This window comes from Agelaius phoeniceus, chromosome 17 (assembly GCF_051311805.1).
Source record: "Agelaius phoeniceus isolate bAgePho1 chromosome 17, bAgePho1.hap1, whole genome shotgun sequence".
NCBI classification, from domain to species: Eukaryota; Metazoa; Chordata; class Aves; order Passeriformes; family Icteridae; genus Agelaius; species Agelaius phoeniceus.
This window is the reverse complement of record NC_135281.1, coordinates 5,020,376-5,039,195: the sequence shown is the minus strand read 5'-3', so window position 1 is coordinate 5,039,195 and position 18,820 is coordinate 5,020,376. Positions and strand designations below refer to the sequence as shown.

The 18,820-nt window shown below is 44.2% G+C and overlaps 1 protein-coding gene across 9 annotated transcripts in view; it reads right to left on the bottom strand.

Moving 5' to 3' along the window:
• Positions 1-367: 367 nt before the first annotated feature.
• PTPRT (protein tyrosine phosphatase receptor type T) overlaps positions 368-18,820 on the bottom strand; it is a 488,934-nt gene continuing 470,481 nt past the window's right edge. For all 9 annotated transcript variants that reach the window (XM_077187379.1, XM_054644473.2, XM_077187382.1 and 6 more), the window contains 5 exons: positions 15,304-15,435; positions 11,735-11,860; positions 8,841-9,004; positions 7,840-7,975; positions 368-7,117 (listed from right to left, as the gene is read on the bottom strand). In XM_077187379.1, coding sequence (XP_077043494.1) covers positions 7,064-7,117; positions 7,840-7,975; positions 8,841-9,004; positions 11,735-11,860; positions 15,304-15,435 — 612 coding nt within the window. In that variant the 3' untranslated portion in view covers positions 368-7,063. The remainder of the gene's footprint in view (positions 7,118-7,839; positions 7,976-8,840; positions 9,005-11,734; positions 11,861-15,303; positions 15,436-18,820) is intronic.

Here is an 18,820-nt window from a genome sequence, read left to right as displayed (position 1 = left end):
TCAGCAATTGTCATTCAGCACTGAGTACCAAGGAAACAATACAGTAATACCTGTTAGAGAGAAAAAGTTGCAAAAACATGTTTTGCTCTAATCCATGCTGCTAAGACTGTAATTTTCAAAACTACTTAGCTCACATCCACAGGCTCTCTGAGAGGACTGACACAAAATCTGCAGCTAGGCTGAAGTGCCTGCTGAATTCTCTTTTTTGCTCTTCATCTCCTGAATGACAACCATGATGCAAAGCCCATCACTGTGACAAGATGCTGGTCTTATTTTTTGTCATGCAATCACCCCATCATTTCCAGCAGTGTTGCTCACAATGCCTTGCCTCCTCTAAGTCCAAAGAAAAGGCACAAGTACAAGAGTCTCTTAGTAAAACATTAATCTCAGATCACAGATTTATTTTATGGATTTGCAACACAGCCCATATTACAAACATTGTCTGGGAACATTTACAAGAATAAATAAGATGGACTCGCAGTTGTAAAAAAAAGATTACACTTCACTGTAATGTACAGTCAAAAAATATATCTGATATTCATTGACTTGACATTATTTACTTTCCTTCTTTTAAGCTAGAAAGAAAAGACACTGAATGCACAGTGTTGAGAGTTTTGTATTTATATTTTTTTCCTTTTTTTTTTTTCATACGTGCTTTATCTATCAAACATCCAAACTGTACAAGTGAGTTTCACCAGTAATCCATAAAGGCCGAGGGGGAGCAGAGGGGGCGGCACCGCGTCAGCAGAGACTCCTCTCATGCAGCACTCCTCCCTGCCCAAAAACACATCCAAGGAGCTGGGATGGCACACTGCTCAGCCAGAGGCAGCCACTGCCCTCTCAGGAGGGGACAAGGCTGGCAAGAAGCGATGCTGGCACATCTGGGTGCCCACAGGAGATTAAATCAGGGTGGGAGTGAATTTTGTCACTGCGGTTAGTCGGGCTGGGTTAAGGGGGGTGTTAAGGATGCAGCTCAAACTTTTGGCATAGAAGTACAGTGTTTAAATGCTGGCAATGCAAGAAAGGGCAAGAGGGGCAGTGAGGGGGTAATTCCAGTTCTGCTCCAGGTACGTGGAAGTCCAGCACATGAAGTTTGGTTTGACTGTCAGCAATGTGAAACACTGAGCAGTGTTTGTCCTGGGGAGTCTCAGAGTACCTAAATTCATGAAAGCTTGTAAAGTGCTGGCCCCACTTCCTCTTCCATCCCCCAAAACATTCTCCTTTCCATTATTTCACACAAAGAAGAGTTCCTGGGGATTTCCTCACTGAAAGATGATGTACTCACACAAGGAAATCCATCCAATGCAACACACTTGAGGTGTCTCACAGGGTGTCCCAAAGGGTGGCATTTCAGGGGAACAGATCTCTGCTGAGACACTTCTGTGACAATTGCCTCCACTAAAGGAACCACTAATATCAGGACCAATCCTGATATTTCATAGATAGGTAGCTCTTGGGTACCTATATATAAAATACCAGGATTGGTCTCTAAGGGACATCAACAGCATCTTCACCCTGTACCTCCAGAGGGCCATGGACTGGCTCATGTTTATACTGCTCAGAAGCAGCTGATTGAATTAAATTCCAAGAAAAACCATTTTAGCTTGTTCTTTTCCCTTTTCATGCTTTTAAATTTTTTTCCCCCCTGCCAGGAAACACTATGGGAACACCAGCATCTGGCATTCAGTCTGCTGCATTAGTTTGTCTTTTAAGGCTCAGGTTGAAAACAGAATAGTGGTGGAAAATCTGCTGCATGAACTGGGATGAGGATGGAAAGACTGATTTAGATCCCTCATGTTTTTATAAACTGGAAAAGCTGCCAGGTTTTCACATTCTGCTAGTCCAACATTAAACTGTAGGATATTCTGAGCATAGTTTATTTTTTTTTTTTACAAGGGAAACTTTTAAAATATTTTAACACAGCAGTTAGTGGTTATAGACTAGAGGTCACTGGAAGTCAGCAATTTTTTGCCTCTTTTTTTTCTTTCCATCACACTCTGTACCACCAGGATTTGGTGGTATATGAAAATGTATGATTCCACTTGACAGTTTGAGCAAATTGTACATTCTTCAAGTATGCATATGAGGGAGATGATTGATACCTTTTCCAAGTCAATGAACAGATAACACATGATGGATTTTCCTTGTGGTCCTTGCCAAAACGGCAGAAATTGGGCTTTGCTCGCTGTGCTGTTGGCTCACCCTCGAGGAAAAAGAGCTGGAGGTATTTTTGGGAGCAGGGAAAGAAAGAGCACTTGCATTGAAATTGTATATTATGTATGTATGGCTATAGAAGACTGCAATCTAAATAAGCAGGAGCACAGGAGGGTTAACAGAATCCTCATTGCTCACATCTTTCTCTCTGACTTAGCTGGCTCCTCCTGTTCCTCTGTCTGGGCAGGGCAGCTGCAGTGCTTTGTTCTGCCCTCACACAGCAGGAATATGGAATTTTTGACCCAATGGCAGTGGTTACGCTGAATAAATGCTGCCACTTTTGCCACACGGCCCCTTTTATTTTCCTAAAAAAAAAAAAAGGGGTTGACTGTCTTTTGTACACTTAACACAAATTAAAGATCGTCAAATGAAAATGCAGCAGTTTCACACCAAGGTTTTGAGATGCCCCTTTCAGTGGCTGGAGTGATCACAAAAATTAACTGTGCTGCCAACATCATGGAGCTGATTGCTCACATTTATTACAGGACAATGAAGTTTTCCAAGGGGAACTTTTCCACCACATTGCCCATCCAGGACCATGCCAGGACTGTGCACTGCTCTGTGACTTTACTAAAAATTCTGCAAGTGTGACAGATAGAAGCACCTCATATTTGAAGATTCCTCTCTTGAGCAAATCTTCTTTTATCTTTGTCCCTCAGGATTTATTCCCTCTGTCACACTCCGAGTGCTCCATCTCCACAGCAGGGAATGTGACATTATGTGTTTTTTATGATCTTGGCAGGAACTCAGGAGAGTGAGATGAGAGCAGCTGTGCAAGAATGAGAGAGAGAGAGAGCAAGGTGCAAATTTCCTACCTGCTTCAGGATCCATTTCATTTGCCTTCTCCTCCAATATTTGGTTTCTCCCAAAGGAGATTTCTTCCCCTTCCCTTCTCTTCCTGATGGAAACTGGTTTAACTGCCTCCTGAACCACCTGCTGCAGGAGCCTCTCTCCTTCCTCTGACTCTACAGCACACCAAGAGCAGTGACCAGAAACCCCTGGCTTGAGATTCCCAAGGGAAATCCCACAAACTGCTGCTAAATGGGCTGTGGAAAGTAAATGGAAAAGCCACTCTAGCACCCACAGGCTTAAACTTACTACTGTGGGATCCATGTGGCTACTGGAGTTTTTTTTTCCCCCACCAGGGAGTTTACACCTTCAGAATAAAAGGCCAGAAACTCCTGATAACCAGTGGAATTCATTGCTGCAGTTACACCAATAATAATTTAAGATGTTGGTTACCCCTCTATGAGGGAGTGACCCCAAACCATCTGTTTCTACTTCCTTGTATCCCAGACCAAACTTTACAGCAACTCTGTGCTATCACAAACAGTTCCCCCTCACCTCTGAAGGATGTCTCCATGGGAATAGGTTCATCTTCATTATGTCCATTCAAATATTGTCAATATGATATTTTTTCCAGCCTAAGATTCAGTCATTGAGGAATTCACCTTTTTTTTTTACTGCACATTATCACTTTTCATCCACAGCAGGGGATGCTTAGGCTGAAAAGCTCACACTGACTATTAATCCTTCCAGGAGTGAGAAAACCTCCTTTATCTCATCTCATAATTCCTTTCTTTCCCCATGAAAACAAACCCATCACCCCATAATCTTGCTTCAAACACATTACCTACTTCACTATGGGCTGTTCTCTAGGGTTTAAACAACCTCAAGGTAATAAAGTGATTTAAAGTGAGCTTTTCCACACAATTCCCTTCATCATTAATTCACACTTGGCATATATGCACTGTGCAGGGATGAACAGCATGAAGATCCCTGAGCCAACACAGACTGGAGCTGGGTCAGTCCCCCAAAAGCACTGTAACTGCAGGAATTTATAACAATTTGGCAACCCAATCTGCAGTGTCTGCTGAGCATCTTTCCATATGGGTTTTAGGCTGGACATTAGGAAGTTCAGACACATGGTTGAGTGGCCACATAATAAGCTGTGACTAACAGTTGGGCTGTGGGAACCAACATTTGCATCGAGCTCCTATAAAACGTAAAATTTCGCTTAAATATCCTTCCCTGCAGTTTGTGCCAACAGCACTTGGCTTTTGCAGAGGGCTGAGCACACAGGGAGTTGCTGTGGGCCAGCTGATAGAGGTACCTGACCCTTTAGTAGTGTTTTTCATACCATAAAACACATCCAAACCCACCTCCAGACCCTAAAGCACTGCACTGCCAGTGCTGCTCTGCTCATCCCACACCTCCTTCCCCTCACTCACACACCCCTCCTGTGGGCTTAACACTGGCATTTCAATCCACTTGCTTTGAAGTTAAGCCTAAATTACCTCCCACACTTCACACCTCAGTGATAGTGGCATTTCTTTACCTCCCTGCTCCCTTATCCCAGCTGTCACCCTTGGTGCTGGCTTCACTCCCCTAAGTCACGAGGGAGACCTGTCACTGTGCTGCCTTCTATGCAAAATTAACAGAATGCTAATTACTAATTAATATTTCCATAGTATCCACAGGGAGTGGTTCCCCTTGGCTTTCTGGAGTCAGCAGAGTCAAAACCACTTTGCTGACCTATAGTTTCTTCATACCTAGGCAGTTGTTAAAAAATCCCATCCTGGGATTAGAATTCCCTCTTCCTATTTCTCTCCCAACACCTGACCTACACTGTTCCACCCAACCACCTGTAATCAAAACACCAATACTTTTCTTTTCCTCTCACTTTTATCCCATAGTTTCACTTTGCCTTCTAGTTATTTTTCCTGCTGAATTGTGTTGTTGCATAAATAAAAAAAAAAAACCCAACAATTCAGACCAGTCACTTGACAGCCCCAACTGGAACTAAAGTTGATTTCATGATTTTTTTGCAGGCAACAGAAAGGACCAACCAGAAACAGCACAGAGGCTCCTGTGAGAAGGTGGTTCATGATCAGTTAAGACCTTCATGGTATTAAAACCAAGAATCCAAAGCTCCTTAGAGAAACCCCAGGTGGCTCAGCATCCTTCACTTGTCAGGAGGGGTATTAATGAAACATCCTCCCATGGCTGGTGCAGGTCCTGGTGGATGGCAGTGGTTTGGTTGGGTACTGGTTTGTGGCTGAGTTGAGAGCTGCCTTTGCCAGATTTCATTTCCACCCCTCCTGGTCAAGGTGAGGCTGTGACTATTGAAGTAAGAATGACCATGAAGTGGAGGTGCCTTTTGAATTCACAGACAGAATCAGCAAAATATTTTGTACTTCTGGCATGCTCTGTGCCAGGACAGACCTCCCAGCAGCCTGATAAGAAAATTGGAGTTTCCTTCAACTCTTACCTTCAGTCTATCTTTTAGCAAGTTTGAATTTAGAGAACCTACACCCCAGAATCCATTTTACACACAGAGAAACCTTATATCCCCACACCCTCAAGATAAATAAATGGCTAAATTGAAATACTAATTATTGTAAAGCCTTGCTCATTCAATTATTTTTTTCCCCAAGATTACCCTGCAGACCTTAGCGATTACCTACTTAAACATACTTTTGCAGAAAAGCAATTTCTTGGCTGCTAAGAAGTCAGAATGAGGTCCACAACCTTGGCAAAACACAGCTGGTGTTTGTTTCAGAGAAGGAGACTTGCACAGGCATTTTTGCAGAATAAAACAAAAGCTGTTTTGCTTGGGAAGAGAAGTTGCTGTGCTGGGCTAATGCTTCTCTTTACAGGTGTCAGAACAGGTTTCTGTGTATGTACATCACCTTTCCTACAGCTCCAATGGGTTACAACTTTGAAGCTTGTAGGGCTTGGAAATAGTGAGGAAATCTTGGCCAAACCAAATTTTAAGAACCTTCAGACTTCAAAACTCTTGAGCAGGAACTTTCTTTGCTGTCTGCCTGCACTGTGCCTGGTTCAGCAGGGTCCTGGAGTGACTAGGGGTCCTAAGCTCTACAGCAATACAAATAATAAATAAAAAATAGTCATACATTGTATATGAGCAATAATAACTACTTCATACCCTGTTTGTCAGAGACACACTGCACCCCAGCTAATACTTGGGAAATGTGGTAACCAAGTCACCAAAGTTGCCAGATGAATGCCATTTTTTTGATGGAATTATTTAACCTTCAGGTCTCCAAGTGGCTGGGAAACTCCTCAACAGCTTCACCAGCAGTGAAAGGACACAGACCAGAGGGATGGAACTGGGTCATGCACAGCCCTGAAGTTGAGCAGAAACTGGGAGGAAATATTTCTGTGGAGGCAGTGGATCCATGTACAGCTTCTCATCTCCACCATCTATTTTCATGTTTAAAGGGACTACATTTGGGAAGAGAATTCCAGCATAGTCTTTTTGTGTGTATGTGTGTGTGTGTTGGCCTTTTCATTAGGAAAAACAAATAAAAGGAAACAGATAAGGTAGACAAATTGTAATGAAACATTTCATGTATCCCCTATGGCTATCTCATTTTTCCCAAATGACTGCTGCATGAAATTAAAAAATTAAAAGGCTGGGATTTGAGAACAAAATTATAAATTAAAAAGGAGACATTTAAAAGATAATTTCCTAAGGGTTTCATTCCTTCCCCAGTCTGCAGCAAGCAGAACAAAAACACAATCCAAAAGAGGAGAGAAGTCAGAGGGGATTAGAAAGTCCAGTCTTTCAGCCTGTCTCCATGTTGCTAATTTTTACAGTAAGTTATTTAAGAAGCAGTAGATGTTCCCATAGAAAGCAGGCAGCAGCACACACAGGCATCGCCTCCTCCTTCCAGCGAGGTCTCTGCAACCTCAGTCTCTTGCTGGGAAGGCAGGAGAAGTTTTCCTCCCCACACTTGTTACTGCCTTCCAGTGTGGGACAGGGGAGAAGCATCCACCAGAGTTTGGGGTCTGGCACATCGTGGGGTCCCCTCCCTTGGCTGGGCTAAAAGGAACTCAAGTATTCCAGTGCAACCTCGTATACAAATTTATACTGTTCCTGAAAGAGAGGACACAAAGGAATGGCATTAGGATGTGGGAAAATTCCTCAGAGCCTCGTTCTACAAGCAAAAATACCTCCTCCCTCTTTCTTATAGCCTTTGGCAGGAGCAGGCAAACACTGGTTGTGTTTCTGAGTGATCCTGAGCAAGCGTGGCTGGGAGATGGTGTCATCAAAGGCAGAGAAAAGCACTCAAAGAGACAGCCCCAGTCTGGACCATTCATTATTTGCCTCCAGCCCTCACTGCACGTGTTGCTTTTGAGGCACGAGCTCAGAGTGATGGATGGAGATGACTGAATTCAGGACAGTTTAATCTCCTGGGCTGCATGGAGCCAGGCCTGAGGCTGGACTATTCTCCTTCCCTGGTTTCAAGATGTGTCACAGCACCCAGCACTGGGCTGGACAGGAGGACAATTCCCTGCATGGACAGGAGGACAAATCCCACTCTTCCCACAGCCATGGTGACAGCTCTGTGGGGTTTGACCTCCTGAGGCAGCTGGGCATGGGACACAGTGTCCATCACTCTGCCAGGGCATCCCCTGTTCTCAGAAGGAGAAGCAGGAAGAGTCACTGAACATGCTAAAACAGGACCAGTTTTAACTCTGGTGTCTTCATCTTCCAATTCATTTTGATTCATCCTGAACTAATTTTGACTTTTTTTTACCTACCCTGAAGTCCCTTGCACACACAGTGGGTGGGGATTGAGCAGAAAGAAGCCTTACCAGTGACTCCACCATGTTGGATTTGTTATTCCGTAGCGTTTTCACTATGTGGAACACGTCGATGATGTTCTGCTGCTGGATCATCTCACACACACTGCAGATGGCACAGAAGGTGCCGCTGCGGCCGCCACCGTTCCTGGCAGGGGGACAAAACAAGGCAAGGAGGTGAGGATGGGGGAAGGACAGCACACACAGCTCACAGCCCATGGAGAGATTCCTGTCACATGGAAGGTCTCTGATGTAAGGGCTGATGCTCAAGGGCTTGTGTGCCTAAAGGGGCTCCAAGAGAGCTGGAGGAGGGCTTTGGACAAGGACACAGGGAATGGCTTCCCACTGCCAGAGGGCAGGGATAGATGGGATATTGGGAAGGAATCCTTCCCTGTGAGGGGGGTGAGGCTCTGGCACAGGGTGCCCAGAGAAGCTGTGGCTGCCCCTGGATCCCTGGAAATGTCCATGGCCAGGCTGGACAGGGCTTGGAGCAGCCTGGAGTAGTGGAAGGTGTCCACTAGAACTGAGTGGTGTTTGGGGTCCCTTCCAACCCAAACTATTCTGTGAGTCTGTGGGAGTGGAGACCTGTAGAACTGGGGCAGAGATAGAAGGACTAAGGGATAAGGGGAGCTCCCCTGTCCCCCCCTGGCTGCAAACTCCTGCTCTGGGCTCACAGGAGCTCTGTGCTCAAAGCTGGGTACATGGCAGGGCTGCTTCAGCTCTGTCTGTGCTACAGACATGAGACCTACAACATACCAGGGCTCTTGGAGCTCTCTCTCACTGCAATCAGCAAAATCCCTGGGCCAGGACACGATAATGCAATACAATATTCAACTTGACGTGATCATTATAAATGTAGCTAGTACATGAAGTCATAAATGAAGTAGAAGTGTGTGAATTTAGTAGCATGAACGTACTTTAACTCCATTCCCCCCAGCTGAAGCCTGGCAAACCACCAGATTTCCACAACCCACAGCACGTGAGGCTACAGACATCTCCCAGCCCTTACTTACAGGCAGTGGACCACGGTGCGCCCGTCTCTGCCATCGTACTGCTCCTGCCACTTCTCCAGCCTCCTGACCACCTTGAGCAGGGAGCGCTTGGAGGGCGGGGTGTCCCTGTAGGCCGGCCAGCCGATGTACTGCAGGTGCTGCACGATGCGGTACCCGTCCTGCGGCTGAACACAGAGCTGCTCAGGGGCCAGCCAGCGTGGGCAGGGCTGGCAGGGTCAGCATCCAGCCTCACTTCATGGCAGAATGATTAGGAGTCTATGCAAGTGCTGTTATTTTTTGATTTTAGTAAGAGCTCTGGGTGTAAGGGGTACTTTTGGAACCCAGGGAATTCCTCTTATGTCACAGACATCTTTTATGAAAAATCCTTTCTTTAGGATTTTTCCTCTTGAGAAGCTGAGAGACTTCAAGAACAAAATGTAAACAATGGTTATCTGCTGCTGTGGAATGCAACAAGTAGATCTTTGATTGGCCTATGTTAGTTGTTTCTAATTAATGGCCAATCACAGTCAGCTGGCTCGGACAGAAAGTCCAAGCCACAAGCCTTTGTTACCATTCTTTCCTATTCTATTCTTAGCCAGCCTTCTGATAAAATCCTTTCTTCTATTCTTTTAGTATAGTTTTAATATAATATATATCATAAAATAATAAATCAAGCCTTCTGAAACAAAGTCAAATCCTCGTCTCTTCCCTCATCCTAAGACCCCTGTGAACACGGTCACACTCTTATTGTAAATCAAAGGTGACTCTGACAAAGGGGAGACAGAATGATGCATCTGACTCCATCATCAGAAGGCCAATTAATCACTTATACTGTGCTATGTACATTGTATCTAAACTGAATCTGGCATGCACTCACTCTTGCTCACAACTGCTCACACTGCACTCATCTCTGATTCTCTCTCCTGTGACAGTCCCACACACACACACACCTGGCCCTGACAGGGCAAGGGAACAAAACATCCTCACTTTGGGTAAACAATCTCCATATTGCATTCTACCTTAGCACAACACAGGCACAGCAAGCGAGATAAGAATTGTGTTTTCCTTCTCTGCTTGAGTCTCACAGCTTCTCTCTGTTCAGAGGGCTGTGAATGCCACACCTCTGGCTGCCCTGGAGGACTTGGGACCCTGCCCAGGGGGCTCAGAGACCTTGGCACAGAGCCCAAGACACCTGTGACTTTGATTTTGACCCATGGAGCAAATTACCACTTTCATATGAAGAATTACAAGTCAAGAGAGTTTAAGTAGAATAATAGTTAGTTTGTCATGGGGTGAAACAGAGATTTTTGAGGTTTTTAGAATGGAGGCTCAGGGTCCCAAGAAGGAGGAATTTGGGTGTGCCCTGTCCTCCTTCTTCCTAGCCTCCATGTTCCAGGTGATGTTGGCACTTTTGATTGGTTTAAGGTAGAAACTCACTGTCTAACATAGGTGATAGGTATTGGGAAGTTATGGTAAATAATGTGCATGTAGTTTTTAGTATAAAAAGATAACACCACTGTGCCTCAACCCGACCTGCCAGACAGACCTCAGCAGGTCAGAGAAAGAATGCTATAGATAAAAAATAATAAACAACCTTGAGAACGAGAAAGAAGAATTCTGACTCCTTCTTCGACTGCTGGGCTGGGAAAAAGAGGCTTGTACATATCTCTGAGTCACTGTGACCAGCAGAGATTCTGAGAGGGTACACAAACCCAACTCTGACTCCAACATGGTTTTGGGCCGAATGTGTTTTATATTCTATCATTATATCACTTACATATTAATTATTAAACTTACATTGTTCTATTGTATACATTGATTTCATCCAAGCATGGATTTCTCGTGATCCCCCTCAAACCCCTAACATAGTTTCTCATGATTCTTTAACAATAATTCTATCTAATCACATCTAACAGCTATATCATTTATCCTATACTGACTACACAGATGCAGTTTCACATAATCTAGTTAATATAAGGCCTAACATTTCCCAGGGCCTACCTTTAACATTTTCCCTGGGCCTACTAAGCCTGCATGCATGAGCCAGCTCCATCTGAGAGCACAGAGCCTTGCTCTGACCATCTTTATCAGCCCAGGCTCTCCCTGGGACACAGGAAGGTGTCTGATATCCAACCAGTTCATCAGTTTTTGTGCTGGACCACAAGGTTGCCTCTGCAGTGCCACACCTGAACGGCTGCACAGGCTCTGACCATGCAGACACTGATGGGTTACACTGCATGGAAATATAATTTGCAGAGCCTGCTTCCATTTCTGACAAGAAAAAAAACGAAAGAGGAACAACAAAGGAAACATAATCAATCTGGGAAACGACTAATGAGAGAAAAATCCTCTGCTGAAGCCCTTTCCTGCAGCCCTGAAGCTGGATTGCCAAGGCTCAGTGTGCAGATAAACTTTGTTTCTATCATTTCAGCTGTCCTGGGGCTGAGGGACACAGACAAAGAGCTGCTTACAGAAATGGCAGTTGCTTATTTATAGGGAAAGCAGTGGCAGTTGGGAATCCCAGTCTAGCCAGTAAACATTGCATCTGTCTTCAGAGATGCTGCCTGGGAGCTGACAGATGGAGAGCTGCTGACACCATCCCAGTTTATTTCCTGCAATACTGATGGCTTTATATTGGCTACTAAGTGATGAATTGTTCTCAAATACACACAGAAAAATGCTCACCATTTAAATACAGATTTTCAGCTCATATCATCCACTTGCTGCCTTCAGCCAAGAGTCCTTTAGCAATGCAGGCTGATTAAATGTTAATTAAAGGAAGTAGCTGCAGTGGAATTTCATTCCTAGGTGAGAGATTCTGCATCTCTAAACCACAAGCCTTGGTTCTGCCTCTTCCTTGAGCCAAAATGTGTTTTTGAGAATAACTTGGGAATGGAGTATTTCTGCTCTCTTACCCTGGCCATGTTGCAAATCCGGAATATCCTGTTGATGATATCTTCATCAATATCTGCTGAAACAAACTCCACCTGGATTGGGCCATAACAACAGGATGTCTTCTCTGGCCAGTACTGCATGCAGAGCTAGGAAAAAACACAACACCAAACAGAAATCTTAATAATTAACATATCAAATCATTTTGGATCTATAACCAGCTCAAAAATCCATCACCAATTTGTATATCGTGGCTTTGTTCAGACAAGATCTCATTCTAGCTTAGTAAAACATTTTAAATCCTGAATATGAAGAAAAAAAAGAAATGTATTTTAGGGCCTGGAATTTTCTTCCTCTTTATTTTTGTACGAACACAGTTTGGAAGTGATTTGATTCTGGGTCTAGAGGTGCAGAAAGGTGGCTGACAAATGAAGCTTCTGTAAAGGCAGAGATTTAACAGGAACATTGAAAGATTAGTGTCTGTAGATAAATTTAATAGGAACCATAGAGATCTGGTAAAAATGAGGAAATAATACAGGCACCAAGAAAATTATTCTTAATTCAAACAAACTGGAATTTCTTTTTTTCTGTAAGATGAACTTTTTAGTTTTCTGGCTCTACCAGTGAGCAGGAGAAGGAGACTGAGTTTGTTCTGAGAGCACAAGAGCTGCTCTGGTTTCAGGGTGAACCACAACTGCACCTCTGAAGCTTGTGAAGCAGGCTGGGAGTCTTTTTCTTGTGCTGACATTACTGAGTTGAAAGGACAAAAACCACCCTGTGCACACAAATTACAATCTAAGGATTTTAAATCCGGCTGGAAATAGATCATGGCGCAAAAATATTTTGCATGAGATCTCATTAGCAGTTTCTGCTAAGATTGTATTTCTTTGTGGCTTTTTTTTTTCCTTCCTATTTTCAAGTGTAATTTTGTACAAGTTTTGAAACCCCCAGATGCTCATTTGAACTTGATCTCCAGCTTTTCAAGTTCAATCACTGCCAGCAACAACGTGGAGCGTGTGCATGTGGCTGCATTAATTCTGCACTCCTGTTCTTCCTTTGATCATACAGGATTGAAATTGGGTGGGATATTCACACAATCTTATGCATCTTTGCCCTTGTTAGTTTTTCAAGATTAAGCAAGCCAGCCAAGACCACACAAGCAAGTCCTTTGAAGGGTTTCTTTACTCTTCCTTCAGACTTTCAAGCTGCCTTAGTGATCTCCTCTCAAAGCATCTGTCCCTCAGGCAGGGAGATGTGAGCTGAGCTTTGGCAAACAACCTCAAGGTGCAGTGGAAAGCAGAAAAAGATGAAACCTTTCCTTAGGATGGAAAATTTGCTTCTCCCAGAGCAGGTGGGTGAATGGCCACCTCTCCAAACACACAGGTGTATACTGTGCTGTGCCTTTTCCCAGTACTCAGGGCACAGCCTGGGATCAAGCACTGATGAACAAACAGGGAATGACAATACTGTCATGCAAGGACAGTGCAGACACAGTGCCAAGTCCTCTTCCATAAAACTCCTCTCCACAATGGATCTGATGATCTGCTGGAGGGTAGGAAGGACCTGCAGAGAGATCTGGATTGATGGGCTTGAGGCTGCTCAATCTCATGATGGTTGTGTATGGTCTGAAGGGCAGCAGAGCTGGGGAAGGGTCTGGAGCCCCCAGGAGGGGCTGAGGGAGCTGGGAAAGGGGCTCAGCCTGGAGAAAAGGAGGCTCAGGGGGGAAACCCTCTCACTCTGCACAAATCCCCAAGTGTGGGCTCTCTTCCCAAGGAACAAGGGACAGGATGAGAGGAAACAGCTTCAAACTGTGCCAGGGGAAGCTGAGATTGGCTATTAGGGAAAATTTCTTCACTGAAAGGGTGGTTAAGCAATGGAACAGCTGTCCAGAGCAGCAGTGGAATCACCATCCCTGGAGAGATTTAAAAGACATATAGATGCAGCACTTGGGGACATGGATAAGTGGTGGCCTTGGCAGTGCTGAGGTAACAGTTGGATTCAATCAGCTTAGAGGTCTTTTCCACCCCAAATGATTCTGTGATATCAAACTGTCTCACAGTGTCCTGGTAGCTCATAAAATACAAACTTTCAAATCCTCCTTAACTTCCAGTGCCACCTGGGTGTTCTGGCATTGGCTGCACTTTCGAGGGAGGTGACACCGTGCTACAGAAACTGTCAAAGTGACTTCATGCACTGCCAAATCCCCTCTTCTGTGCCTACAGACCACATCATAGCAGCAAAACTTTGCTAGGAAAAAAAAAATAAAATCGAAGCTTTGTGAAAGATAGTCACAAGAATAACGCTGGCTGGGGCTGAAAGATTTGTGTTTTCCCAGAAGTGAGTGTGAGAAGGTGTGTCATTTCCAGAAAAAGATGGGTTGTGCTTTGAAGTGTCAGGAAAAAAAAAGGTGACATTTGTCTCTGGATTCAATGCCAAGATGCAGAATCAAGGAGATGGAAGAGGAAAACAGAAGATGCAGAGAACCTCTGGCTCCTCACAGAGTGGTGGGACCCTGCAGGGCACAGGAGAGCCCAGGCTGAACAGAGCTGTCACTGGGGCTGGAATGGAATCCCACTGAGCTCCCCTTGATGGGACACCCCCTTAAGGACTGGGGTGATTGGCTTCTCCAGCACCATCCACAAGAGACCAACAATTCACTGCCTGCAAGTGTGGTAAGACAAATGGAAGAGACAAATGAAAAATGAATCCATGAAGTATCAACTGTTGAGGGTTCCTCTCATTGAACAAGGGCTGTAATGGGTGAATTAACCATCCTTCAAATTATTTCAGCTCTCTTGGTTTTATTCTTCTGGAAATGCCATGTGAAAAAGGCAAACATGAAGCACCCTGGGGCTGTGGTAGGGAGCATTTTCCTGAACCAAACAGAGACAAAAATATGAAAGGGGAGAAAGTGGGTTTGGGAGGGAAATTTTGGCCTGCAAACACAAAGTAATTCTGTAATATATAAAGTATGTATATAAAACTTTTTGATACTTTGAACTATATTTTACATAATTTTATATCAAAGTATTTATATAATAAATGGGGAGACTTTATAGCAGCTTTCCAGTACATAAAAGGGGCTTACAGGAAGGCTGGAGGAGGACTTTCCAGAAGGGTGTGGGGTGATAGGAAAAAGGGGAATAGCATTAAGCTGAAGGAGGACAGATTAGATGGGATATCAGGAAGAAATTCCTCCCTGTGAGGATGGTGAGGCCCTGGTACCACATTCCCAGAGAAGCTGTGGGTGCCCCACCCCTGGCAGTGTCCAAGGCCAGGTTGGATAGGGTTTGGAGCAACCTGGGATAGTGGAAGGTGACCCTGCCATGGCAGGGGGTTGAAATATCGTGGTCTTTAAGGTCCCTTCACAACCAAACCCTTCTATGATCCCTGTTAATTACAATAAGAATTAGCTTACAAAGAGCCAGGCAAATGGACTTATTCTCCATTAAAACCCCAAAACATCACCTATAACTTTCCAGCTCCCCCTCATTTATTTACTGGGGTGGGAGGGCACCCAACCCAATAAAATGGCAACAGGGACTCCCTGCAAACCTGGATTTGAGAAGGGAGTGAATGAAGAGCCACTCACCTGAGCTGCATCCATCTCGTTGAGCATCACCACGGAGGAGCAGTTGTAATCAAACACCAGCCTCCAGAAGTCTGTGATGGTGTTGGGCAAGGGGTGCTGGGTGACAATGAAGGCAGCAGGCTGCTTGTGGCTCTAACAAAAGAGTAAGATTAGTTAAAAAAAATAAAAAAAAAAAATCAATCAACTTTTATTCAAAGGAATATTATGCCCGGGAGGCTGTGGGGAGGCAGTGTGAGCCATTTAACCAGATTATACAAATCACATCTCCTGCTCCTTGTTATCGCCCCACAATGAATGAACGCCTCGTAATGGGATTCTTTTGCTCCCAATAAAGACATTTCATTAAAGAAGTGTCACAAGAGCAGAGATTACCCAAATCAATTATTTATATTTTGAGACTCAGCAAATAATGCTAATTCTACTATTACTACTACTGCTACGACTATCAGGAATATTAATAATTGGAAGGAAAACAGCTGGAAGCAAATGTTCTCCTCTGTGCTGCAGTGGCCTCGAGGAGCTCCAGAAGGGATTAACCCTGTCTGCTGGGGCTGCCTGGGGGTGCAGTGTGACAGAGGTGGCACATTTGGATCCCAGCCATCCTTTGTGGGGCAGCATTCAGAGCCTGTGACACTGGCATTTCATTTCTGCTGTTATTCTTTCACCTCAGAAAGGCCCTCTCACCTCAGTCTCCCTAAGCACGAGGGGGTGGAGCTGTGCTCCCAACCTCTGCAGGGCTGAGTTAATGAATGTTTGGGATGAAAGGCAACAAGCTGAAAACTTTATCGCTTCCCAACCACGGCAGGCAAGGCTTAAATGAGCCTGGAAACTGCACAGTCCTTTGTGCTGTACATCTGTGAAGCAGACTTGAATCAAAAGGCACACTAATTCTGGAGTACAAAAAAAAAAAAAAACCAACAAAATAGCACAAAGAAACCCTCCAGTGGAATAAAATTTTGGATTTTAAGTGAAGAAATAATAAAATCCTGAAGTATGAAGCTGCCCATTGTGGGGGTTTGCCTTTTCTCCTCCATGTGAGGCAGATGTGGGTGGAAATGCTGGGCAGGCCATGCTGGGAAAAAGGGGTTTCTGAGTGTGCACGTGTGAGGAGGGTGATGGGAAGTGATGTACAGAGAAGGAAAACAAAATGATTTCTTGGGAAATTTTCATCTAGAACGGACTTTTGTCTTTTCCCCACTCTGCATTCCACATCTAGAAACACCAGAATGGGTCAAAAAGTTGTGAAATACAACACCAGGGGTGGCAACAGAGTGGCAAATAACATACTGAGGTTTATCTCTTAATTAAACACCAGAATGGTCCTGCTATGGTTTTTTCATGGTGTGCCAGTGAAAATCTAGCTAAACTCTTGGCTGAAGGTCATCTGTGCATGTGGGGTTTGCCTCTAGGAGAAACAGAAACCCTGCCCAGCTCCTTGCTACAGGTGAGGAACCAGGTTCACTGTCCTGTTTCAGAGGGAAGGTGACACAGAGGTGTGAGTTACTCATGCAAGAGAACATGTGTGGGATTATGGGGCAATGATGATGTTAGGGACACATAAATTCATGTTTTTCTCCAAGCCCCATGGATTAAACACAAATCTATCATCCCTCCTTCATGACTTGACTCATGATGTGACTTAAGCCTCTTCTTTTAAAGATTATGTTCAATTGTTTTAGGGGAGGGTGAGGGACAGTTTTGCTCCTTTCAGGGCAATATGGGATGGAGGTTGTCCTCTAAAAGTCCCTGCTCAGTACAAGACTTCACACCTCAGCAAGAACAGCTATGAAAATGTAGGATTCTGGCTGTTCCCCTGTGATTATTTTTGTCCCCAAAAGTTCCTGAATCCTTTATGGAAAGATAAAGGAGAGCCAGAGAACATCACAGTGGCTGAATTTCAATGACAGGTGAAAAATTGCTTTGCACTAAACAAAAATTAATCCACTGGAATTTTGTGGGGAAGGATCCAAATATTTGCAAAGTGATTTAAGGTAATAAGGGCTGAAATGTACACACATTCCCAGTCTCTAAGAAACCAAAGACTGGATTGTGCTCCTGCAGATGTGCAAAACCACTAAACACACTTAAAAAAAACCCAAGTTTCCTTAGGCATGTTAGCAATGAAAACATCACAATATTGCTGAAAAAAATCTAAAATAAATTCTGTGACCATTTTACTGAATATCTTAAATGCAAGAGTATCACTGTTTCACAAAGATTGAAGAACAGACAAAATTAAAAAACAGAGACCCTGCTGCTGCCAGGGAAAAAAGGATGGCATTTCACCCTGGATCATATTTACACATACTCCAACTGCAATAATTAGTGGCTTTAAAGACATCTGTGTCCAAAGGCAGCACAGCAAAAAGAAGCCATCAACATAATTCATCCTCCATAAATGACCCGTGCTGTGAGATTCCAGGCTATAAACAAAGCGAGGGAAAACGCCTTTGGACAGAGTCACATCAGCTCAACTCACATCCTTTAGCCTGAAAATATTTTGCACATTTGATCCCTGCACTCCCACATTCTTAACTGCATAAGATCATATCAATCACTTGTTCCACACAGCAAATTATCCTTGTCAAACAGCTGACCTGACAAACATTTCTCTTCCCAGTGGATACAAAACCAATGTATGGGAAGAGCTGTCCCCCCACTTTTCTGTGTATCTACCTTTCTGTGATCCAGCCTCAGACTGCACAATGAGGAATGCCTTTGCAAAAATTCTCTACCAATGTGGTGCAGCACTAGGGTGTGTGATCACAGAATAACAGCATGCAAGAGAATATGCTGGGCTGGAATGGACCCTCAAGGATCATGGAGCCCAGCTCCTGGCCCTGCACAGCACAATCCCCAAAAGTGCCCAAAAGTATTGTCTGAAAGCCTCTTGAACTGTGTCAGGGTGGTGCTGTGACCACTTCCCTGGGATAACCATACTCTGGAGGACATATTTTGGTGACAAAGAAAAAATTCAGGCACTTTGCCTCATTTGGAGATACCAGACTCAGAAATTACAGCTGAATAAGTTTTTTTTCCTTAGATCCATTCTCCCAGAATGCTGGAACTCAGGATATCCCTCTGGCTGTCCTGGATTGCTTGCTGTCCTTGGATTGCTGCCAGGGGGCTCAGAGACCCTGGCACAGAGCCCAAGACACCTCTCTCGATTTTGATTATGACCCATGGAAAAAAATTACCAACCTTATATGAGGATCTGCAAGCCACTAAATTCTAAGTAGAGTAATAGTTAGTCTGTCACGGGATGAAAAATAGATTTTTTTGGTGTTTTTAGAATGGGGGTTCAAGGGGCAAGATGGAGGAATCTGGGCATGTCCAGTCTTTCTCCTTCTTGGCCTCCATCTTCTGCTGTGATGTTGGCACTTTTGGATTGGTTTAGAGTAGAAGTTCACTGTCTAACATAGGTGATAGGTATTGGGAAGTTATGGTAAATAATGTGCATGTAGTTTTTAGTATAAAAAGATAACACCAGAGTGCCTCTGTCTGACCTGCTGAGCAG